The sequence below is a fragment of the Lepisma saccharinum genome, chromosome 6, assembly GCF_977018435.1.
Source record: "Lepisma saccharinum chromosome 6, izLepSacc3.1, whole genome shotgun sequence".
Taxonomy (NCBI): domain Eukaryota; kingdom Metazoa; phylum Arthropoda; class Insecta; order Zygentoma; family Lepismatidae; genus Lepisma; species Lepisma saccharinum.
The window spans coordinates 35022004-35049403 of NC_139234.1; the positions used below are offsets into that span (position 1 = coordinate 35022004).

Genomic DNA, 27400 nt, shown 5'->3' on the forward strand with positions numbered 1-27400 from the left:
TCATTCTCCCCTTACATTTCATTTACTAATTATTATTCTCTTTGTTAGAGGACAAAAAAGAGACCAGATTGGTTTCACATTACAGCTTTACTGTTAGTTTTAGACGTTGTGTCCGGGCTGGTAAATCACCAATTATTCTTGTGTTCGCGGATGATTGAATATTAGTTTGGGAAGAGTGATCCCTTAGTTTTAGAGGAGGTTGAAGAGGCATGATCCCATTTTTCAATATTGGGGGAGAGGAGGATGACAACCACATGATTGCCTTGCTCTTAGCTTCACTTAATATTTCTCTAATATTTGAAACATCTGATTGATTGTCACTTAAAAAATAATGTAAAAGTTGAGATGCATCGTTGCAACAGAGCATCATTTGGTTCGTTAATTTATTCATCGCCCCTTGTCAGAAATGCATATGTGTAAAATGTAATAATAATAATTACACAGATACACACATTTATATATATATATATAACCTTTGTTATTTTAAATTTGGAATTATACAAGCATCAGTATTGGTATCGGTTCAAAGTGGTATCTGCTCAGCCCTAATAAATGATAATAACTTCTGACGTTACAAAGTTGTTGCAGCAAACTTATTGATAATTTTCTCATTTTGCACCACTTTTAAAATTAAAAGCATGTATTATTTCATTCTGCTTAAGTTTTTCCAACACTTAACAATTCACTAAAATTATTTAAAACAGTAATTTTAAACTTTTCAAAAATATAGTTGATCATAAATTACAAACTTACATAAAATTGCCTTATTTGAAATACTCAAAATATATCGACATTTTGTGTTAACTTACTTTTAGCCACTGCCAAATGGAAGAGCAGCACAGCTCCTATAAAAGGAAAAGAAATATTAATTGAGTTTCTTGTCAGCGTTAAAGTTATTCAGTAAAACATAAAATTGTTTTCCAAATTAATGCACTGTCATCTCTTTAAGCATAATAGCATAAGAAATTATAGCACTATGTTAAATTATGACATAATTCTGTTTCTAATTCATTGTAATACTCTAGTTCCATTAATGAGTGCTGGTGAAAACCTTTAATATAATTACCCCACATTCAGTAATATCAACCCATAAGTCTTGATTTCAATTCATTATCATCTACCAAATGTGTCAGTATCATGATCAGGCTCCCCAGTTTTTCTGCCAAATTTCTCTGATGCCAACTTTCTGTGCACCTTTCCTGCTTTTTTCCACATTTTTTGCTACTTGTTCTTTCAATCTTTTCTGTGACATTCATATAGTTCTTCTCTTCCATCTACATTTCATATATTTTCTTTGGTACCCTGTCCTTCCCATCCTTGTATCTCCATATATTCTCTTTCATGTCACTATATTCTGAATTGTAGCTATGCTCACTATTTTTCTGATGATCTTGTTATGTACTTTGTCTTATTGTTCATACAGAACCTCATTTCTATTCCATGCATCTGAAGTTGATTCTTTTTTTTACACTCACTTTAGTGACCTCTCTTTGCTTTATATTGTATCCTTCTCTTCTTTGTAAAAATTTGTACCTAATTCACTGTCCCTGTTTATTTTTGGCTGTACTTCACTGCCCTGTGGACTAAAGGGCATCTATGAAAGCTAAAGAAGTAAAACCATGACAAAAAACTTGAGAATTCAAGTGTCCCTGTGCTATTGGGGTGGCTGTCAAAGTTTGGGTGGGTCACGTCTTCAAGTTGAAATATATTTTGATTCACATATTACTTGATCCAACAAGGAAAGCTCCAATGATATTTATCTTCATGAAATTTGCTCACATTATATTTTGACAGGGTGCGTCAGCAGATGGATAAATCTGTTTTTAGGTGTGCATGGGCATCGCCAGAAATTTTTGTATGTGGTGTTCAAGTTGTTGATATAAAATTAAATAGTAGAACTATATTAATACAAAATAAATAACAAATGTTATTATAAGTTAGTAATAATAAAACTATTATTTTATTGTCAATCTATTGTTAGGTGGCCTGTATAAAAGGTATCCGACTTTATGCCATGAAAAGATATCCACTTGACTGGTATGGTCCACGTCCTAATTTCCGTCAAAGTAGGCCTCTTGGAATTTCACATGCTTAGCCTAACGAGCCTTCCATTGCTGGAAGCACTCTTGGAATGCCTCTTTTGGAATGTCTCTGATCTCCGCCGCAATGTTGCACATAATGTCCTCTCAGCTGTCAAAACAGAAGCCTTTCGGTGGAGATTTTAGCTTCGGGAACAACCAGAAGTCACATGGAGCCATGTCCATTATAGCCCAGTCAAATTAGACAAAAAGATGGCAATCGAGGGAAAAAAATCCAAGAGTTTTGAAAATTGGTATGGTTGTTCGTTGGTACCTACAGTACAACATACTAAAAGTCCTGGAGGGTGGGGGCGAGCAGGGGGTGGTGGAGCTGTTTAAAGGTGACTTTTCCTCGTTTTTTGCTTATATCTTTGTAACTATCAACCCTACAGAAAATTTATCCATATACAACATTCAAGTAGACAAAATTTCCTACAAAAAAGGTCCTATTCATTTTTCTTATTGGAGGGATACTTTCAAAGTTGTAAGGTAGACAAAACATAGACATTTTTTAAAAAAAGCCTTTATTGGCATTTCATAAGTAAATTTACAGAAAATGTGTATTTGAATGAAATTATGACAATTACCGAGCTCCATATTTATATTATACATTAAACTTTAAGTAAAATCAAATGGTTTTTGTGGAAACTCATTGGTCTGGGTCTTTGGCTACATCTTCATCCAACTCCTCTTCTTCTGGTGGAGGGTTATTCGTGCAGCTTCCCTCACAATTGCCACAGACTGAAGTGCATGTTATCCCAGCCTTACGACATCCGCATCATACCCCACAACCAGCTATACATTTGCAAAATATGGTTTTCATGATTGAGTCAGGAGCTGCAGGGGCATTGGTCATGATAGGTTCGAGGGTTCCATCCACGCTTGGTTTCCATCCCCAGGCCTCAGGTGTCATCTGGTTGCCCAACCATATTACACTTGCAGAAAGACACTGTATGCATGCTGCTGAGCAGAGCCTCTTGTTGGTGGCAAAGACACAAGGTCTGGCTTCAGCTTGTTAGCAGATCTTAAGATCTTCGTTAAACCAAGAGTATATTACTTTGTGGTGGAGCTAAAGCAATCAACAAGACCAGCAAATCAATGTCTTCGCCTATTATTGCTACCTTGTCCTCAGATGATGCTTTGTCAAGTCCACATCGCACAATGCTAGTATCAGTATCCCCCTCAGCTGTTGTTGTTGTTTCAATATCCTCCCTATTTAATTTCTGAGACAGCATATTAATGAACTTAGACTTGTTTCTCTCATTAGCATGGAAGTGTTCTTGCTGAATGTTCACCGTCATATCTTCGCTGAAATCAATGTCAAGTGAGGTTTTTGTCGTACTTCTATGTTTTTGATTAGCACGTTTTGTGCTATTCATGTTGTCTGTGTACCCGTCAAACACAACAGTGCACTGATTACCGTCGTGTGTTTTAATTAGCTCCACCACAAAGTAATATAGGGTCCTCCCCGATGGCGCAGTGGTAGCATCGTCACTTTGTAATCAAGGGGTCCCGAGTTCGATACCCGGTGGAGGCACGTAGTGGTTCGGACCCCACTTTAAACTGTAGGTCTAGTCCCGATTAGCCTTACTGTGCATAAATTGGACTTAAAACAACAAATCAATCAGTCAATCACAAAGTAATATACTCTTCGTTAAACCAGGAAGAGGGAAAGTGGAGACTAAAACATATTCCTCCTTGGAGTTACAGAAGCTGGGATTTGCCAAAAGCATTCTCTTCATTCATGGGTTCAGTGGGTGCGACACCACCTCATCTATCTACAGAAAAGGTAAAGCAATGATTGTTAAATTGTTTGAGAAAGATGGAAGCCTCACAGATATTAGACATGTTTTTTATAACCACTCATCAACACCTGAGGCGGATTCACAAGCGGGTGAGCGGATGTTTCTAAAAATGTTCAATGCTCATCAAACAGACTTGAACAACCACAGGTACTCCGCTTTCTTAAGATCTGCTAACAAGCTGAAGCCAGACCTTGTGTCTTTGCCACCAACAAGAGGCTCTGCTCAGCAGCATGCATACAGTGTCTTTCTGCAAGTGCAAATATGGTTGGGCAACCAGCTGACACCTGAGGCCTGGGGATGGAAACCAAGCGTGGATGGAGCCCTCGAACCTATCATGACCAATGCCCCTGCAACTCCTGACTCAATCATGAAAACCATATTTTGCAAATGTACAGCTGGTTGTGGGGTACGAAGCGGATGTCGTAAGGCTGGGATAACATGCACTTCAGTCTGTGGCAATTGTGAGGGAAGCTGCACGAATAACCCTCCACCAGAAGAAGAGGAGTTGGATGAAGATGTAGCCAAAGACCCAGACCAATGAGTTTCCACAAAAACCATTTGATTTTACTTAAAGTTTAATGTATAATATAAATATGGAGCTCGGTAATTGTCATAATTTCATTCAAATACACATTTTCTGTAAATTTACTTATGAAATGACACTAAAGGCTTTTTTTTTAAAAAATGCCTATGTTTTGTCTACCTTACAACTTTGAAAGTATCCCTCCTATAAGAAAAATGAATAGGACCTTTTTTGTAGGAAATGTTGTCTACTTGAATTTTGTATATGGATAAATTTTCTGTAGGGTTGATAGTTACAGAGATATAAGCAAAAAAACGAGGAGAAGTCACCTTTAAACAGCTCCCCCCCCCCCCTGCTCGCTTCCCACCACCCTCCAGGACTTTTAGTATGTTGTACTGTAGGTACCAACGAACAACCATACCAATTTTCAAAACTCTTGGATTTTTTTCCCTCGATATGTCTAATTTGACTGGGCTATTATCTCCAGTTATAACGGTGTTGAGAAACTCTGCATCCCTGTTGACAGTCTCCAGCATGTCTTGTATGATGTCATGCAGTGGCGAAGCGTCCTATGAGGCCCAGAGGCCGGGCCTACCCTAATATATTTGTCTATAACGGATTATTTTATTACTTATAAATTTCATTAAACGACGCTTAATAAAATAAAACTGAAATTCTTGGTCTTCCGATAATTACCGCAAGTTTGCAACCCTGCCTGGAACCGTATCTGAGCATTCAGCGAGGCCTGCCCGAGAGTGCCTCAGCTGGTCCTATAACAACCTATGTGATTCGTGCGGGAAAGCATAATTTCATGGGTGCGTTCGCCTGTAATGTAACCTGAGAGGCCGGCCTCTTTTCTCTCTCTCACCCTCTCTACCTGACTTCCGAAGAGTGCCGATCGTGTACGAGCGCGTGACGAAGCAGGCAGTGGACGTACAGAGCTTGTTGAAGCAGTGTTTCCATGGAAGATTCAGAGCTGTGCCGGGAGTGGAGCACACCCAGCTGCTAACATGTAGCGAAAATGTGTTGCTAACACCTCTAAGCCTGGCCTCCTAACCTATCAAAGTAGGCATTATTAGAATTCTAACTGCAAATAATGCATGCAAGTTTTGTTACCAGTGTTAAGTTTGGTGCTTTCAGCTCTTTTGAGGAACCACTTTTCGCAAAGTGTTAGCTGCTGGATGTGACCCACACCAATCTCGATTCAGAGAGGGAAAGTATTTTATTTCTTTGAGGAAAGGGATATTGAGACGAAATTTCCTTTCATGATTAGTGACATAACTGAAAATGTGCTACTTTTAAAATGGGGCAAAGTACGTACAATGCAAATGTATAGAGAAAATCCATGTTACTGAAATTTTATGACTGTGTGTTTCTCTGTCCGTGTTCTCATTTAGCATTTCATCATTTTCTAAATCATATCGTCGGTCCAATGACATAACGACCTATCTCATTTTTTCCAACTTTTCAGGAGAAGCAAAAAACGTTTTCGCACACACTTTCATAGATGTTTGTGAGAAAACTATTTACCCCATAACAAATTTTGTTTTATCATTAAATTGTATTATGTTTCTGCTGTAAAATAGTGTGGTTGAATGTTACATGCGTTGCGTTACGTGCTTGAAATTTCATAATTTTTTGACATATGTCGGTATGTCAGATCAAAATAATTACTCACACAGAAATATCTTTGAGATACGCCATGCAAATTAGTATCAAGTTACAGCTTCATGATTTGAGAAATTTTCTTTTTTAGTCAAAATATGAGCAAAACTATATAATATTTATGATTTTATTGTTCATGACGCTTTTTTTTCAAAGTGAATGGTTATTGTTATTTTGAAGTTCTTTAGATTTACATGCTTTAAGTGCGTGTACAAATTACAAAACTCTTCACTACAAGTACAATTAAAAAGCTATACATGCAAAATTACTACATAACAAGAGTACAATATTAGGAGATAATTTGGCTACATTACATAAACATCAATAAAACATTTTTGTGGAATAGAGTGGAGAACAGATTCAGTGATTCAAATTTGCGTAGAAGTTTTTGCAGTCACTGTCTAGAACAACGGGAAAAGGACCTTCACACATTGACAGTAAATCTGCATATTTCTCTTGTGCTATTTTTACAGATTCTTTGTTCAATGGAGGTGGCATTCTCGCAGCTATATCTTTAGTATTATATCTCTTTACTACGATTTTTGCGGGATTCTCTTGCAGTAAACTTGTTTTTATGTAGATAGTATCTGGCTTCTTGCTCTGCAATCGTAGTTCACGAATATCTTTCCAACTGAACTTAATACCATCATCGGTCTTCTTAAGCTGGAAAAGCCTCAGATCTTCAGCAATTGCCTTAAAATTCAGAAAATCTTCAATCTGCATTGTGTGCACGATGTAAGGATGGTTTCTTCGAGCCAGTTTTATGATAGGTGCAAGCTGAGAAGGGACAAATATCTCTCCAACTTTCCGTAACGATCTGGAGATTGCACTGTGCGCAGAGTCTCCCTCGTTTTGCCCATGATGAGGCTCAAAAAATCTGAGCACAATTTCTTTTATATTCTCTGCTTTTAGCATTACATGCATAAGCGCAGCCACCACAATCCTATTCTTGTTTTGGCCAACACAACTGTCAGCATATAAATGAACTGTGTTCTTCTTTTCTCGGTCCTCATTCATTAGATACTGGTAAAGACACGTTGCTATTTCACATGATCCACGCTTGCTGATTCCTTCATGCCACAAGAAACAATGACAATTTTTCGTGTTTAGTTCATAGACAGTGAAGTTGTAGTTAGCCAGACGTCTTTTGTAGAACACGGATGAGTGGTTCGACATAGGCAAGTGAATAACTTGTTGCAGATCAAAAACAGCAGAACAGGTCTCTGTAGTCTTACTTATTGCTTTCAATTCTCTCACTCTACTTTTCTCTGCAACGTGCTGCTTAAATTTATCTTCTAGCTTCATACTTCATACTTCTTACTCAGATTTTTCTTCCCTCCTTTTCTAGAAGCTCTAGTAGAGCCTTCTTTTGGTGATCTGTCGACATCATAACTTTCAGGATTTGTTGCAATTAGTGTTGCCCACGAGACGAGACTTTGGCCTGTCTCGTCTCGTGGAAATGCTGTCTCGTCTCGAAAATATTCGTTTGTCTCATGACACATGTTCAATCTCGTCTCGTCTCGAATTTTTAAAAGCCTGTCCCGTCTCGTCCCGTGGACAACACTAGTTGCAATGTGGTCTCTAGTGATGGCATTGCTATCACATATTAAAGAATTGTTATCCTGCACTTTGTTTACCACACATTTTGAATTGTCAATAACGCCCCGTTTCTTGTGTAATGAACAGTCATTATCTTGAACGAAATAATCCCAGCAAAGCAGGATGTGACATCTGGAACACGAGGAGAAGACCTCATCCTTGCATCCTCTTGCTTCACAATGTTGCCATTTTCCTGGCAAATAATCTGGATCATCCGGGTCACTGACATCTTCAAAATATTCACTTTCGGCATCAAAGTCACTCTCGTCCTGTTATTGTGTAGGAGATGATACACCGTCCTTCTTCTTCAGCAGATAAGACAGAGGTACATCTTCGTCAGATGATACGGCAGATTCTTCATTCAATGTTTCTATGACAGTCCCTTTGTACCACTTCCTTTCTGGAGGCCAGTAAAATTTTACAGATATCCCGGCTTTGATGTTATTTTTCCTCTTTTCGATCACGTGTAGTTCTCTTGATGGAACAATATTTCTTGAGCCATCTTCCCAGAGCACTAAGACATCCATCTTATTCCTACGGTTGCTGATCTCAAAATGATCGGGACAAGTTGAAAGCTTTGAGAGTATTTTGACAACGTTGCATATTGCCTAACAGAGCTTACAAACAATGCTTAATATACAGCTTCGATCCTTCTTCGAAAAACCGTGCCGCTAATGTTAAATTGTGCTATTTCCGACATCAACAAAATGTATCTAATAATTCATTTTACCTCTTTCTTTCATTATACTTTGTTAGACCGTTTAGCTATTCTTAAGATTGTGACCGCTGATTTGTAAACACTGAATATACATTTCTGCATTGCTTTATTTTCCTCTTTGTGAGTGTATTGGCCCCAATTGTTGCATTTTTCTGCTGTAAGCAAAAAGAGATACGCCAACCTGCGAAACAGTTTAGGATTTACTTTATCTGACATAACGACGGAACTCAAGATACGCCGCTATGTCATACCAAATTTTTTAACAAATTGAGATACGCAAAATCAAAAAATATTCATAACTTCCTTATTAATTGGATTTGAGTTACGCCGATTTGCCAGGTGATGCAGGGCACCAGTATGATCACAACGATCTTAATAACTCAATTTCGCAAAAAAATGAGATACATCGTTATGTCATTGGACCGACGATATTATATTTTTTTTAAAAAAGTCGCCTGTTGAAGAAGAATTATATGCATAAAAAAGTTAAAAAGAAATAATTGATTGATAGATTTAGTTTATTTTACTTGGCTTTCTGCCATTTTTGGCTAATTGGGAAGATGAGAACGAGCGATAATATGATGACATTGACGAAGGGACACTCACGAAGAACACCTATGCCCAGGTGGGAATTCGAACCTGAGGCCCTTGTCGTAGAACGCTGTTATAACCAATCTGCCGCGGAGGTCAGCATTAAAAAGAAATAAACGCTAAGTGACGATCAAGTGAACCAACCATTTCTGTAATGCGAGAAACATTTACAATACTGTTATTGAAGTAGCAAATAATTTTTACGAGCAGCTTTAATCTAACAAATGTAAGATGGCTAGGGACTGACAGAACGGCTTTTTCATTAGGTGACGCGCGGTCAGAACATCAAGTCTCATTGTCACTTTTTTTCTGACCTTCGAGACAGAAGCGCCTATATTCTCAGATATCTAATCGAGACTAGATTAAAGTATGTAGAATCTGAACCAATGCCTCCAGGAGGAATCGAACCTTCTACTTCTTGATTATAAGGCGAGAGCGTTAATCACTACATTATCCTTTACAATCACTATCCCGACTTAAGTAGACGAGATTCAGGCAATATGTTATCTTTTATTTTCTAGGGGCTATATTTTAACATACTACTGTTAAAAAAAATCACATCTTCCCCTCCCCCCAAACCCTGCTCCGTCCTGTGCCTACCCTTCCAGAGACAGCACGCTTCGCCACTGATGTCATGTCGAAGTTCTCGCTGTTCCTGTGAAAGCATCTTGGGCACAAGTTTTGCTGCTACCTTGTGTATGCCTAAATCCTCCCATAAAATTGAATGCACAGAAGCTTTGCTAATACCAATGTCATCAGCAATTACCCTGATTGTCAAAAGACAATCTTCCATTATCAAGGAACTCACTTTCTCAATGTTTTCTGCATTCCATCTTGTTGATAGCCTCCCAGAACGCTGATCACTCTCTACCGAGGTGTGGCCATTTTTGGAGTGGTTGTACCAGTTCTTTATTTGAGTAACTCCCATGGCATCATCGCCAAATGCCTCTTGAACCTTGCGAACTGTTTCCTTTTTCATCTCCCCAAGCTTCTGGCAAAACTTGATGCAATATCTCTGCTCCACAAGTTCTGTTATGCCAGCCAAAAAGAAAATGCGACGTTATTACACAGAAACACTACCACTCTCGCCAGCTGCCTCTCATCAACTTACAGATATGACATGACCAGCAATATGCATACGCGTGCATGAATGTTCCCTTCACCTCTGTGCAGAGTCTAGCCAACCTACCATATATATTTTCTGCGGAAAAGAAAAGGTCGGATACTTTTTAGACAGATCACATATTTTATCCTTTGGGTAGACTCTACTCAATACACCAGTAGAGTGAAAATCTGGAACAACTGTTACTTCTTAGTTTTTTCATAGCATTAATATAATGAAATGCATAGATGTTATTTTGTTATTTATTTTTACACAAGTAGTTTAAGAGAAATCTTTGTGACCTAGTTTCCTGTATTTTACGCTCAATTTTTCTAGATCACTCTTCAGGACAGGTCGACTGACCAGTTCGACATTCCCTAGTGATGCTCAAGTCCAGGTGTCAGACCCAATTGTGCAAGAGCTCAAATTAATTAAATTGGAGGAAATACTAGACTCATTTCAATTTGACATGACCTCCAAATTTGTATAAAGGGTCGTAGATTTCATACCTTAATATCTGTTGACTTCTCAGAATATTTAAAATGCTTGAAGGTGTTGAAGGAATACAAATTATATCTCTAAAACTTCACAGGAATATGTTTCTAGTGCGTTTAAAATACATAGATCTTTAGCACTACTTTTAGACAGATTGCAAATTAGCAGGAAGGCAATTATGTCAAGACTAGACTTGAATGATCTCTGAAGATGTATGATATTAGGAGAAGAAATGATAGAGGGAAGTGAAATTGAGAGAGGAGTATGACAAGAATGCTACCTATCACATATAGTATAGAGAAGAATAAGTAAAGAACTGTTTAAAGAATAAGTGAGGGATAATGATAGGGAAAATAATAATAAAATGGTTAACATTTGTGGGCTATATGGTGTTGGATGGTGTTAGTGAATAGTATGTTAGAACATTTAAAAGCCCACTGTGAGCAGTTTGGGATGACAATAAATTGTGAACAAGACAAAGGCTATGGTTATTGGGAAAAAAGCAAAGAAAATTATCGTCAGAATTCAAGGTCAAAGTACTGAACAAGTTGACAATTCAGTTACCCGGGATGTATCATAATCAGCATAGGCGCCAACTCCATGGGGCTTGGTGGGGGGGGGGGGGCTCGAGCTCCCCCCCCCCAATGTTAACGATGTGGGGGCAGAGCCCCCCCAATAATTTTGCTTAAGAGGATCTATTGTATTATTTTGCTTTTCTTGTAAAGTTTACTTTGAATTGTGCCACATGAACTTAACTTTAAATACACATTTGAAATGTTCTAGACCATCAACTTTGGGGGGCTGAGACCGCTAAACCATCAACTTTGGGGGGACTATGACCAGAGACAGCAAAACCCATGACTTATTACTATTTACTAAGTATGTAATTATGAGTATTGTTAAATTTTTTACTAAAAAGAGTTTCAAAAGACGATGTGAATGAACCAGGGTAGTGGATGGGACGTTCGTGCTACAAATGGCTCTCACATGACATTCAGAACGAGATCATTGATATATTAGGGAAATCTGTTTTGCGCTCCGTGGTAGCAGATATTAAAAGTCGGGAATATTTTGCTATTATGGTTGACGAAACTTGTGACATATCCATCCATGGACAATTAATATTCTGCAATCGAACTGTGAATAAAAAAATTGATATTTTTGAGGAATTCATGGGCTTTTATGAGATTCCGAACACTGAGGCCAAAACTTAAAAAAGGGAGAGAGTGAGTTATTCATTAATTTATTTCAGTGATCAGAGCCCCCCCCAATAATTTTGACAAGTCGGCGCCCCCTGATAATCAGTGACATGATCTTCAGTCAGGAAGTCAAAGTGAGAATACAAATGGCAAAAGAAGCCTTTTTGAGAAAATCTAAGAGACCGATGAAGTGTTTTGTGTAGAGTTTAGCGTTGCATTACACAGAAACCTAGATGCTACAAAGAAGTGAAGAAAAGCAACTAGATGTTTTAGAAATGTGGCTATGACAAATAATGGAGCATGTGGAATGAACAGACCATTAAAACTGTGTTGGAAAGAGTTGGAAAAAGAAGAGCAATGCTGGAAGTGATCAAGATAAGTAAAATAAACTGGATGGGAAACTGGCTGTGAATGACAACAACAAAGTCAGATTGTGAGACAGACAAATTTACACTTGGTAGATGTAAGAGGAGAAGAAAAACATGCAAGGTGTTACTCAACCCTTGTTCCCAAGTGATGAAGTGGTCCTGGATACTTCCTTTGGGGAATTACCATGTGAAAATAGATGTCACCATTCAACTTGGTACATGATGTTCCCTGTTCAACCACGTCACACTTTATGAGGTGATAAGAATTTACAGACTTAACCCTATAGATAATATATATTTTACATTGGTAACACTGTTAAGCCTTGTTTCCACATTAATAAAACATTAAAATGCTGACCAATGCAAACTTTTATAGTATAAAAAATATACATAAAAACGTAACATTTCCACCCTCTATCAGGATGGATTTATTGTGATTATTCATCTGAAAAAGACTCTGTTAGAGGGTGAAAATTTTACGTTTTTATGTATATTTTTTATACTATAAAAGTTTGCCTTAGTCAGCATTTTAATGTTATATTTTACATTATGTTTACTTACCGAGTTGCTCAACATATACTAAACTTTTTTCTTCTTCTTTTACTTATAGGCTCATATTTTGGTAACATACTGTAGTAGTAATATTGTACGTTTGTAAAGATGTTCTTCAGATGCTAAGATACTGTATAACTAAAATATTCTTATATATGCTAAAATTGGTTTGAAATTGGAAACAAAAACTAAGAATCTTAACTATAACGGTAGTGCGGGATGAGGGTGCCAGGCCAGAATCCTGCCTAGGGCACCAAAATATCTAGCTTTAGAGCTGAATGTAGTACATGGTTGTGGAAAGCCCATTGTGGATAAATAGGGTTAGAGGTCTGCACGGGCCTAAATTGTAAGGCCCGAGTCCAGCCCGGCCCGAGGAAATGAAACCCGAACCCGACCCGAGTCCGATAATAAGTAAACATGAGCCCGGCCCGAGCCCGAAAACATAATTAAAATTACTTTCCAATTCAGCATTTGAAAAAAAAAATGGGCACTGTTGTACTTCGTGCTCCTATTCTCATTCTCGAAGTAAACCATAATTTCAATAATTAAAAATTATTTTTCGATGACAATATTCGCTAACAAAATAGCCACGAGGCCCGGGCCCGACCCGAGCCCGAGAAGTTCTGGTTATTTATGGCCCGAGTCCAGCCCGCGGACCGGGCCGGGCCTAGGCCCGAGGGCCTGGCCCGAGCCCGTGCAGACCTCTAAATAGGGTACAAGTCACCAATGTTTTGAATATACCAACTTCCTTAAAATTAGATATTTTGATCTGGATACATGGCATCAAATTTGAATGAAATCAGGCAAAGGGTTTCCAAGAATCAAAGTGCCACTATGAGGCTACTGCTGTATCTGAACTGTAAATGTTTGTTACATCGTGATGCATGGTGAAGCATCTTTCAGAATAGAGGTCATTTTGAATTTGTGGAATGCTCTCGTATAGTGTGAATCCAGTTTACATGAATATACAAAACTCTTCAAGTATCGTTGCAGTTTTTATTCATGTAAATGTGATAAAAAATTATTAGCTGTTATTGGTGAAAGATATCATATTAGGCTTCACAATGGCGTTTTATATGTTGCAGCACTAGAATTTTAATCCAAACAGATCACCTCAGTGTAATGTGTCCGGGAAATGTAAAGCTGCATGACATATTTTGACATTAATTTTTGTATTAATATTATTATTGTTGTTATTATTTTGGAGGGTACTGACAATTGTCCTTCTGCAGTACATTGAACCTTCTATCATTCTCATTCAGCTAAGAGGCAATGTATCATTCCACGCGAATCTATGTGGACTTACGGTCAAAAGGTGATGGAGATCAGCATGAGAAAATGTTTTCTTATCAAGTTCAAGGAAGGCTGAGCTAGCATTTTCTCCAGGAAAAAGATTATTTTTCTCTGTTATGTAACCCTGGCGGTGCAAACCAGAACACGCCTGTGGGGGGCTCAGTTTCATATACTATCATACTTTCAGTTTCTGGAATGATGGTCTGCTTCAAAGCATCAACTTTACTCAGCGACTTAGGGAACTTATTGTGAATATTCAAAGATATAGCAGTAGTATTCGCTAAAAAAGAGGCGAGGCAAATGCAGCTTCCATGCATTTCCCTGAAGGTCCCAGATAGTATTTTATGTATTTGTTGCTTTCTGCATGTTCTATGAAAGGATTAATTTGAAGTCATGATTCTGCTTCACTTAGAATGTTCTTGTGCTCCATTTTCGACTGCTATGGTTCTCCGACCATGGAAAATGAGATTCTCTGTTGACGTCTGCCTCTTGTCTATACTTGCAGCTTACTCCTTGTGGAGTTACATGTTCTTCCACGTTTTCCATGGTAAGTTGACGCAGGGCTCTGGCCAGCCGAAGCCCGACGATTTAATCGCTTTTGCCGTCCTGTCTGTGGATGCCTGCAAGAGTTGCAATATCTACTATACAGTACATTTATCTTACTCATGATCAGAATGGGCAAGGGACGTCTCTCAAGAACGTTTCAATCCGTTACATTTCACGTAGAAGTGTTAGTAAATTTTGCTTTTCTTTTTTGAGTACAGTCATACAAGGGCTATTTTTTTCAACCTCCGATAGGGCATGACATCTTAACCACAGTGAATAGCAAAATGGTTTTATTGACAAAAGTTACGTACACGTATAATCTACTTTTCAACGTAATCACCAAGAAGTTTCAGACATTTATCGTACCGATGCACCAACTTTCCAATATCCTCTGCAAAAAAAGGTGCCACCTGTCTGTTGAGACAGGTCTGCATGGTGTCCTGAAGCTCCGCATTGGTGTGGAAGCGCTGTCCTCCCAACCACTTCTTCATCGCCGGGAAAAGGTGGAAGTCACTCAGTGCCAGGACTGGGGTGTAGTGATCAAACCCTTCCCAGTGGAATCATTGAAGAAGGTCTTGGGTTGACCCAGCAACATGCAGTCGGGCATTGTCATGAAGCAAGACAATATGCCTCTCTCTTTGTTCTGTATGGCTCTGCGCAGTCTGTGCAATGTCTCACAGTATGCAGCCGCATTGATTGTGGTCCCGGGCTCCATAAAGTCAACCAGTAACACACCTCGCACTTGGCGGGGGAGTTGATTGTAGCAGACATCTCTATGCGTCCGTCCCTCAGCTTCAACTGAAGCGTTGGCCTTGGCAGTGGTGGTGGTAGTGGCAGGGGATATGCCAATCACGCTGCGTGACACCCCGCTTCCTAGCGGTTCCTGGCGCCACCTGGTGGCGTTATCGGAGGTTGGAAAAAAAGTAGCCCTCGTAAAAGTTACGTTCAAGAATATGGGTCGTTTAGTTCCAGTGACAGGGTCTAGAGTATGCAACAGTGCAATAAGGAAGGGAAGATCAGGGGATAAAATATTTTTGCTTACATATTTCTACCTGTTATTTTCAAGTATTATGCTTCAATCTTGTAACGCAGGACACGGATGTAGTTGATAAATTACACGAAGCACCTCTATTTGCAGTGAAAAAGTGGATTAAATTTCCACAATAAAAAAGGCACCTGTATTCGTGTCTGATTGAAGCTCAGGCAGACGACGGAAATTTTCCATGTAAACTAGTTATAAAACTACAATTTCTCTCTAATAAATAAAAATAATTTCTTTAGATAAAGTTTCATAAGTGATAGAAAAATCAGCAAACACATTTACATATTTCGGCAGTTTTAGTTTTCGTGCTTTAAGTGAAAATTAAGAAGTGGGGGTTGTTTGTTCGAGTCTTGGGAATAGGCTGGAAAGAGTCTGCCTTACGTCAATTATCCTAGCCGAAGAGATGACGCCCTCCACTTCGAATACTATATTCAACGCGTATATTTAAATCGGCGGGTACCTACACTTTAAGAAGAAAATATTTAAAACCGAAGAAACCAATTGCTACATAATGAAACAATGATAACCATTACACAATCATATGTCATAATTTATTAATATTACATTTCAAGGACGTATGAAGCTAAAAAAAATAGAACGCTTTTTATGCTTTTTATGACTAAAATTATTGGGATGGGGGCATCAACTTTTAATAGCGAATTTACTGGGCCTCGGGCTCACGAAGGTTGACAACCACTGCAATAGAGATGCTGTCAGGGCGAGGTTACTAATCTTACAGTTATTGTATTTCATTCGCTTGCATTAAGAAAGAACTCGTAAGTTCTGTAAAAGATATTTACACCCTAGTGATACTTAGTTTATCCGTATTGTACTGTAAATTTTGTCGATTTGCGACAGAAATAATAAGCTGTAAGCATGACCAGCCATAGAAAGGGGCAATACTGACACTCGGTCGATGCCCTGCGCTTCAGGGGGATCCGCGTCAGATAGAAACAATAATTTGTGTATGGTGTATTACGAGGTACTGGTGCTTTCAATTTAGCAACACATCAGTTTTTTTCCTGACTTAATGTCTTGACATAGTTACTAAACAATGTCCGAATTTATTGAAATCATATTCTATACAAAGTAGTACGTAAAAATTGTGTTCAAATATTTCAATCAAAAATAGTTAATAAGTATGATTCGTTTAATTATAAAATGAAACCATAAAGTGAAAATATTTTAAATTGAAATATATAAATTCACTACAGCGCCAAAATTAAATGGGAACTGGACAAAAGAGAATTATGATAGAGAATATTGTTGGATATGATAAGAAAAAATTGCCCACTTTGATCCGTAAAATAAAGAAAATGATATTGAACCAGGGTCGTATCCAGAAACAAAATTTGGAAGGGGTCCAGCCAGGGGTGCTCATCGGTCAAGGACAATGGTGCCCCCCCACTATAATAGTACGAGGATAGTTATCTCGTTTCTTTGTGTTTTGTTATTCTTGGAATTAAATGTCTGTTGACACTTTTCAGAAGCAGTGTGAAATATTTGGCTGAACTGGTAACCCTGTCACCGTGTCAGGGAAACAGTTTTCTTTATTACAATATTTTCCAGCTGTGGTTTCAAACTGACCAGTGGCGTGGCGTGACCTTTTCAAAAGTGTTACCGGCTATCAGTTGGACAATTATGCCTGCTAGACGTTATCACCCCCCCCCCCTTTCCGTAAAGAAAACATGTCTTCGAGTTAGATATTTGTTCATTTCGTTCTTGTTTTGCAGTCAGCACAGTGATTTAGCCACAAAGACTCATAGAAAGAACTACCACGAAAATCCAATGAATAGTGGTAGACCCTTGTCAATTCTTCATCTGTCTCTGTTTCTTTGCAATGAGGTGCGAAGGGGAAGAAGAAGATCCACACTTTTCTCGGGTAAGTTTGACGTTTGTGTGGTGAGCACTGAGCAGACGACAGAACTCCACTCCTTCGTGGAAGGGAAACCCCTCTTTCCAGTGGCGTCTTTCCTGAAATGTGGAAAGAAGCACGAATCCTGCCACTTCAGAAAAAGCAGATCGCCAGTTCTTACAATGACTTTAGGCCTATCAGTCTTTTGCCTGTGCTATCTAAAGTACTCGAGAAAATAGTGCATTCGCAGACGTTAAACTACGTTAACACGAATAATTTACTGCCCGCGCTGCAATCCGGATTTCGTGAGAAACACAGCACAGCCACTGCTCTTGCTAAAGTTGTGGATGATATTCTCTATGCCATTGATAAACAGCAAGTCACTATTTTAGTACTTCTGGATCTCAGTAAGGCTTTTGACACTGTGCAGCATGACTTATTATTAGCCAAACTTAAATATTACAAGTTTTCTCCTTCAACATTAAACTGGTTTCAAACATATCTATTTAACAGACGTCAAAGGGTCGTATTACATAATTCACCATCTCACGTGTCTCAACCTATAACGCTGAAAGCAGGCGTGCCGCAAGGATCGATATTAGGCCCCCTCCTCTTCACCCTTTACACTGCAGATTTGCAGCAAGTTATAAAATTCTTCACTCCACATTTTTACGCAGACGATACCCAGTTATATTTCTCAGATCACTATGCTTCGTTGGAACATAAGCTTCAGTCACTAAATTCTGACTTGAACAGCGTCAGTAACTGGTGTGTATCTAACGGTCTTAAAATAAATCCAGAAAAATCCACTTTCATGATCATTGGTTCTAATTATTCAAGGTCGTTAATTAAAAATATTAAGTTCGAGCTCAAAATAAACAATTTGCCCATTACCAGGAATAACACTGCCAGAAATCTTGGTCTGATTTTTGACGAAATTTTTGATTGGACAGAACATGTAAAGACGCAATGTAGGAAAGCTTATGGAACACTTAGGAATCTGAATCGTTTCCGTGACTTCCTCCCTGCGGAATGCAAGCTAAGACTCATCCAAGCATTAATCTACCCATTGTTCGACTATTGTGATAATGTTTACGGCCCTCAACTCTCGCAAAAGCTCAGTAAAAAAATACAAATGGTGCAAAATGCCTGCTCCCGATACATTTTTCAAGCAAAAAGATCCGATCATATTCTTCCATTCTTAAATAATAATCAGGTTCTTACCATGGCAAACAGAAGGAAGTTGCACTATCTCTGTTTTATACGCCGCATACTGACAGAAGGTAAACCGCAGTACCTGTTTGAGAAGATGCATTCCCGTAGGGAAATCCATCAGTATGTTACCCGTAAGCGGAACAACTTCGATTTACCCCATCACTCTACCACGGCCTACAAATCCTCTTTCTCCTTTTCGGCTCCCAAAGCATGGAATGCATTGCCTGCAAATATCGCTAGTGTAAAAAACCCATTATATTTTAAAGGTAAAATAAAAGATCTGCTGTTAATGGAACAATGGCAGAGTCGGGGCACATACTGAAGGTATCAAGTCACTCACTATAAGGAATTGTATTATTGTATTATTATTACTATTGTCTTTTTTATTCCTAGTTACACTTTTTTTTTGCAACTAATTCCTATGTATTTTTTTTTCTTTCTTCATTTTTTATTATTATTATTATTATTATTATTATTATTTTACGTTTAGCTTACTGCTCCATAAGTTTATAATCATCTCATATGTATTCTCATATTGACAAGGGTTAGGTGGCAGAGCAGCCCTTGGCTGAACCTCGCCCGCTGAATAAAGAAAATTTATTATTATTATTATTATTACGTACTACTGTTGCCAACTTAGTATTTTGGAGCAAGGTTTGTCCAAATCACGAATCACACCAAGGAACTATATTTTCGTCTATTACCTAACTGGTCTCAGTTGTAGTTCAATCCAGTCTTGGCTCTGCAGTCTACCTCTAGTTGCTTCACAGAAATAGTATTCCTATTTTAGCTCTTTTCTGCCAATCCGATGTGAGAACACTGACTGATCCGGTAGGTCTGAACGGCAACAGGGCCACTTAACAGGCATATGAATAACCCCATAGCACACTATTCTCCAAAGTCCCTCCCCGCTCTTTCCTTGCATTGGCGCCCTCTTCTCCCTTGTTGCCTCTTGGGTAGCGGAACGGCCTCCCTCGCTTCTGTCGGCTGCAGAAAAAATGTCCTAGGCAATATCTACTTAGACGGCAAAGGTGTTCATTAACGTATTTAACAATGTTGTCATTTTATTGAAACAACTTTTTAATTCTTTACATTTTGCTGTTACCTGCGGTAACACCGGCTACATGCACGCCTCGCCTCTGAAACTGACAATAGTTCAATTTTACTGTCTGGTACGTGATGCGATGTATTTGTTTTTAGTATTTCACCTCAGCATGTATCATTTCTAAAAGAAGAGCATAAACTTCACTTACTGAGCCAAAACAGTTTCTCACTGAAGTCAGATTTTCCGCTGACATATCACTACCAAGTTTGAAACTTGAAAACTTTTAGTGGATGTTATTTTCAAAATCCACAAACCGTACACATAGAAATAATTGTTCTATACCTGCTACATAAAAGTGTCTCATCGGGAAGTATCTATGCTGAATCTACCATAGTATTAAAAAAAAAGTCTTTTTTTGGGGGGGGGAGGTCCGAACTCCATGGATCCACCCCCTGGATACGCTCTTGTATTGAACACCTACAGTTTTGCAATGATATCTAACGAACGTGGAACATCGGACATGAAAAGAAACAATAGTTTAGAAACTTTTATTAGTTCTTGGTTTTAACCTTCAATATGTTCTGCTTATTGCTCTTATGGATTAATACAAAATATATAAATTAATTGTTTGTTAACTGTAATAATATTTATATTGCGATTACATAGGACACCTGTACTTGCATTAAGGAACAAAAATTTCTGATATTCTAAGACTTCTGAAAAGTTTCGGTTATAGGCATTAGGTTCCGAATTCACCTACTAGTAGGGCACCCTTGTCAGTGGCAAAAGTGAATCTCTTATACCTGGATGCAAATATACATCACACACAGTATCCTTTTTTGGGTTTCGTAGCATCGAAATTAGCAAAATGTCACTAAGAAAAGTTCGCCTTGGAATTCTCTACACTATGTGAAAGTTGATCGATGGTGTAAAGCAAGATACCTAGGAGAACGTGCCCAACTTGCACACACACAGTTCTCACCTCAACACATATGCTTATACTATATATATATATATATATACTGTCCTCTCCCCCAAGAAAAAATCTTGGATCTGCCTGCGGTTTCAGTTAGTAGCTAATGCTATAAAATTTGAAAATCCTCATCGCACATGCATAATAAAAATAAAATAAAAATATATAGATAATGATAAATATGATGGGAATTCTCCTGGTTTGTATCACGTAGTTACAATGTGAACATCAAACTACATTAAGAAAAATATGTGTTTGAGTTTTGTTTTAAGATCACTTTATTCACAGGGGAATAACAGGGGACAGGACCTTCAGTTTAAAGTGGGATCCGAACCACTCTGTGCCTCCACCGAGTAACGAATCCGGAGCCCTTAATTATAAGGCGACGACCTCTTACCACTACACCATTGGGGAGGCCTCTTTGAAGATCTAGCCTACCATAATCTTTTGAGTCATACCCGCAGCACAAAGTCTGACGCCGCCACTATGTTGTCCAGAACCTTTAAGTCCAGTGGACGATACTAGAAGCTCCCGCCACGAAAATAGTCCAGTCAAGGTCACGCCACCCACATGCAGTGTTGCCAATGAGCAACAATTTCAACCCACGAAATCAACCTCACACATACAACGCGCAAAGTGTCGACCGAGCAGCTTAGAGGAAGTGTGACAACCCTGGAGGGACAGGAGAAGCTCCGACCTAGACTAGACTGTTTTCCTGGCGAGAGCTCATAGTCGAATGTATTGTATTTTCCCATTGGCACTAATGGAACAGATTCTGCAAGTGGTGAAATGGACGAGGGTGCATTACAATAAATACCACAGAAGGATTTTCTATAAGTAACAACACGATACTGCTTAAATATTAGTAACACCAATTAATATAAATACCACAGAAGGATTTTCTATAAGTAACAACACGATACTGCTTAATTAGTAACACCAAATTAATATAACTTTCTAAAGTAAAAAATAGTTCCTATAAATAAACCAGAGCTAGCGAATCAGCAGAAGTTTTGGAGCGGCCTTCTAACATCTGAAGTCATCGTAGCCTTTATGACGTCATCGACCGTACTTGAGTGACGTAAGCAGTGAATTTCAGCACGTTTGAGGACGTATTTCTCAGGAAGCGAAGCGAATATCGCAGAGATATTTGACACGCCACATCCATGTAATATGACACGCGAGGTGAATGTGAAATGCCCATTATTATTGCTAGAAACTTCTTAGCAGTGAGCTTTTAAAATAATGATCATTTTTATGCCAATCGTTTAACCTGTTGAATCGTTCTTTATTGGTAGTTGGGCTTTTTAATAATGATTTTTATATTTTAGCATAGTTTTTGTTCTCTCACTTTAAAATATACGTATGATATGTGACAAATTTCCAGGAACTTCTCTCGCAGCATCAGGGTATTAGGCACACAACATTCTCTACAAGGGCGAAGGGATATGTGCAGTATTCAGACGGGTGAATTCTACTTAATCTTCCTACAAATCTCACCCTAAATATATACATATATCTCACACTCCCATTCACACACACACATATACATTCTACATGCACAGGAGATATCTAACAAGAATTACGAGTAATTATTGCTATTTCTTTTAATGATTGATCGATTGAATGATTTGCTTTATTTTACTTCGCTTTTTGTGCCACTTTGGCTAATTACGAAGATGGGGATGAGTGGTGATATGTTAAAATTGATGAATGGACACTCACAAACTTCCATGCCCATGCATTATTCGAACCCGGGAACCCCTGGTGTCGTAGCGCGATGTGATAACCACTCCGCCACGGGGGCCCGGCTTCTTTGAATGAATAATAATATATCCAAACTACATGGCGTAACACCTTCTAAGAGCCCGGGCCCAACCAGAGCGGCTTTTCCATTGGGTGCCGCGTGGTCTGCGCATCGACTCCTATCTCACACCAAAGGCGAGGGTTCTGACAATTTTGCTACGTAGGAGTCCCCTTTCGATGTGTTTGGATTTTGTTAATTACGGTATAGCACCGTGCCAAGAAGGCATATTTAGGGGATGTGGGGATAGGGCTCCACACACTCTCGATCTCGGATATTTTGGAAGTGATGTGATCAGCACCACGCTCCGATCGCCTTTACCCCCCAGGGTTGCCTCCAGATACCCATTGATTTGAGGGTGGGGGAGCCCCAGCAACGCTTCATGCAGGGACAAGGTCGGAAAAATTCGGAGAATCAAACCCGAGTCTCCTGCATGACAGTCAGACGTCCTACCGAACAGACCACCGAGACTCTTAATTATTTTATATTAGCATAAAATTTTGTTCTATTCTTGGCTCCGTGGCACTCAAGATTTGAAATGTGTTGTTACAGCGAGGGGGTTTAGCAGAGTATGACTGCGTCCATGTTGCATAAGTTGAAGACAAGTAGGAAGCGCTGGATCTGCAAGTAGCACAAAATCTGCATTGTTTCCTTTCCTCTTGAATTTCCTTTTTTTCAGTGCTTTTCTGTCGTCCTTTCTTTCTTCTTTGCTCCGATTAATCCGACAGTCAGTCAAGTCACTCAAACAATCAATCCAATCCTAGATCACACCCAAAATAACAATATTGAAATGTCTTTCACTTGCAAAAATTGATTTTATAATGAGTATTATTAAGACAAAATATTGAGGACATGTACATTTCATTTTTTAAAAAGATCCCCTTTTGGGCGAGCTGACTATCATGTCACGATATCCGGCTGTTTAAATTTTCAGAAGAAGAGAATGCCAGAAACCTCTTGTCTAATGTACTTTGTATTATTTGATGTTTATATAAATATTTTAATATTAACTATTATTAATTTTAATACAGCACGTCATTTCACTAGTCGTTAATCCCGTCGCTGTAATAATCAGGCAAAAAGACAACACCATGTCAACGAAAGTTAAGCGTTGCGCTTCGTGAATATTTCCATTTCGAGCCCTGACAATGTCTAATGAGTGTGTTTGGGAAGAAACCTTTTACTCACCGGTGAGCAGAGAAAGACGAGGTGCTGACCCCATGGTCCTTGGCCGTCAAATGATACGAGACAGGATATCGCAGATTGTTTCGTCCTTTCGACTCTTATCAAGGGTCACCCTCAGAGTAAGAAAACATGACCTCAAAGCCTGGCTGTATCCACGGCGATTATTCACATGTTACGCATGAAGCAATTACGTCCCGACGTCGGATAAATCCTAATTATTATCCACAGTTATATAACACTAAAGAAGACACAGAATTGCGATATGTTAATGTTAGGATGAAGTTAAATAATATTTTGTCATGCTCAGTTCAACCATGACAGGAATTCTGTACAGTGTAACTTACGGACGCGGACACTGTCTTTATCACTGTTGGTTTTATATTATAGATATTGCATGTGGCCTTGAAACCCGAATCGAAAGTATGTGTCTTAGGGAGACTTCGACTCTGTTGCCGATAAATATATTACAATTCTCTTTTATAATATTCACCTGCAGTGTTTCTTTCAGGCACCTTTCCGGGGGTGCTCCGCCGTTGTTTCCCTCGCATCAGACTGCATTACTTTGTGTGGCAAATATTTTTGCCCTCTGTAAATAACAACACCCACACTTGTCCAATCTTACAGAAGAAGCAGAATAAAACTGGCAACCGCACTAGCCTTATCTTCTCTCTCCCTCTCAAATGTGCAGAGGCGCTTTCCACACCAAAAACGCCGACTCGTTGTCATCCAAGCCGACGCGGTATTTTCTTTGTAATTGATACGCAACAGTATATTTGTAGTAGATAAGAAAATCGATTGTTGAGTCAAAAGTGGACTGACTTTCAGTGCTATGAATATGATATTAACTAGGACAAGAAGTAAAATACTACCAGGAAATTCAATGCATTGCATGATAATAAGCATTGAAGGACTTAAGATTCCAACTGATGATTTGTAGAAAACAGTAGAATTATATGCCACGAAGAAAGGTCGCAGGATAAAATTGCTGTAAATTCTTCATGCCATCTTAAGCTTTGCATGATGTGTTCTATTGAGTTTAATAATTGTAATATTTTTCCTGGTTCACCATCGAGGAATTTGTTCTGGATGATAAAATGTAAAAGTTGGTGATGTTTTGTAGTTTACTATTTACTATTGTAATGTTAATTGCTCAGGATAATATTTGTAAATGTTAGACAACAGACTAATAAAAAAAACAGACAAAGAAAAAGAAATCTATGTCTTTCCACATTGAATTACCAAGTATACTTAGGTCACCGCATCCTACTTTATTTTTGTTACTGTACGTCATTTCCCAACTGTAACGCTCAGCGTCAAGTTCATTGACGAACCACAAACGACCACTGCTAATTCTCAATGTTAAACGCACATATGTTGTATTTCGCAGATGAGATTCACAACGCTCTCCCAGTTCTCTGAAATGGCCCCCCGAAGCAAATTTTCTGAAAGAGACACTGTCCACCTGCCAGTACGTTCCAGAGAACAAGTTGACTTGACATAAAACATTTACAGTGCATAGTCACCTGCAAATTTCACAATACAATATATTAATGATTGATTGATTTAGTTTATTTTACTTCGCGTTTTGAGCCTCTTGGCTAATTTGCGAAGATGGGAATGAGTGATGAAATGATGGAATTGATGAGTGGTCATTCACAAACAACCAAGCCTGAGCGGGATTCGAACCCGGGACCCTTGGCGTCACAGCGCGATGTGCTAACCACAGGGTTCCGACTACAATGTATTAAATGGAAGGTTTAAGCAAGTAGACTTCGTTTGCAAAAAATGGCGACCAAATAAATTCTGTTGTTGTCAACCACTCGATACATGTCATTAATTAAGAGAGGAGCCTCGCTATTGTCAATTAATTAAGAAGTGAGAAAAGGAAGGGGGTAGTAGGTGGAGGTGGCCCATGTGTTAAAGGAACAGGGACGGCGCCAGCCTAAAATAAGTGGGGGGGGCTACAGATTTTGGAGTCAAATTCTAGGGGGCTAACTAATATCGGCTAAAAGGTATTTACGTAATACTTTACTAGGGTATAATTTTACCAGTGACATGTTTTACAGTCAGATCCAAAGATAAATGACATGAGATGTTATGTTGCATTTTGTTCCATGGGCACGAATGAATCCTTTATGTCAAATAAAATGCAATAATTGTATTGCTTTCTTTTCGTAAGCTATTATCGAGAGAATAATATCACAGACTTACTATTCATATAAACGGTAAACAGAATACACCATAAAAACTACACTTATTATCAAGTCGCTGGATATACGTATAAATACTACACGTAACACTCTTTCTATGTAAAAAGTGTGAGTATTTTTTGCTTAAGAAAAAAACCACAGCAAAACTCTACGTTAAGATAAATCTGTTTTCATGAGCCTTACAACCTTGTTTATATCCAAAGATTTTGCAAGTTCTTTTTATTATATTGAGTTTTAAGTGCACTTTATGCACATATAGGCTAATCGGTACTGGACATACAGTTTAAAGTAGGATCTGAAACACTATGTGCCTCCACCGGGTATCGAACCCAGGACCCCTTGATTACAAGACGGTGACGCAATTACTGCGCCATTGGGGAGGCTCTAGACAAGCAAACTCTTTCACAAAGGACAGATTAGATAGAGCATTCAACCTCTCATTACCAATTCGAAGGTAACACTTGATTTGGGGCAAGCAGTTGTTGAGGGGGATATGCACATTTCAATAACACGAAGCTTATAAAGTTCGTAAAATGCATTTTGAATGTTTCAACCATTGCAAGCAGCTGCTGAAGGGTCTTTATTTTAGATCATTTCTGCCTCATAGTGTGCCATAACTATAAACTGTCTAAATCACAACAGTAGGTAGCGGCGAAAGATTGTAGTTTTTCGTGCTTCAGAAAAGCGGCACTAACTTAATAAAGTAGGCATGAAGTAGACAACATCAACCTTGAACAGAAATCATGTTAATGATACCATTTGTTTTTTCATGATGAAATATCTTACGTCTTCTTGTTCAACGACTGGAATTCAGAAGTTAGGGCCAAAAATGAGGAGGATGCGAGAAATACCATCCACTTAAGAGGTGCCACTCACAAGGAACAAGAATATTTTCACTACAAATTCACTTCCACTAGGAGATAAATAGGCCTATATGAACATAAAAGTAACAACTAATATAGTTGCAACTCTTACACTGAGCATTTTGATTAGTGAAAATAACAGCTGAATATTATAATTGTATTTCAGAATGTATTACGCATAAATACTGATTAGAATTGGATCAATAGTTTTAGATTTGCTTCAAAGATCGATTCTCCTGCACGGAATAAGTTTGGCCAGTATGGTGGTACTGCAGAAATTATTTTCTAACCTCACAAATTAAAATTAATTAATATGTAGGACTAGGACTGCGAGTAATAAAATTGCCCAAGCGTGCTGATCTTAGAACCGTGTTGCAATGATTACTTGATTGGATTTGTATTAAGGTTCATTATATGCACAGAGGCTAATCGGGACGAGAGCTACAGCTTCTAATGGAATTAAATTGATTTTTAAAGTTCACTTTATGCGCAGATAGATTAATCAGGACTGAACCTACAGTATATAGTGGGATTTGAACCACTGTGTAATGTGTCTTCACCGGGTGTCGAACCCGGGACACCTTGATTACAAGGCGAAAGCGTTGCCATTACGCCATCGGGGCATCCCTTCTAGAGGAATCCAATCCACTTAATGAAATGTTACCTCCACCGGG

General features: G+C 38.6%; 1 protein-coding gene across 1 annotated transcript in view; it reads right to left on the reverse strand.

The window, feature by feature from the left end:
• The window catches only part of cv-d (vitellogenin-like lipoprotein), a 132448-nt gene extending 108686 nt beyond the window's left edge, over positions 1-23762 (reverse strand). Inside the window, exons 1-2 of the mRNA XM_083123763.1 lie at positions 23657-23762; positions 810-845 (exon numbers count right to left, since the gene is read on the reverse strand). Coding sequence (XP_082979889.1) covers positions 810-845; positions 23657-23690 — 70 coding nt within the window. The 5' untranslated portion in view covers positions 23691-23762. The remainder of the gene's footprint in view (positions 1-809; positions 846-23656) is intronic.
• Between the last annotated feature and the right edge of the window lie 3638 nt (positions 23763-27400).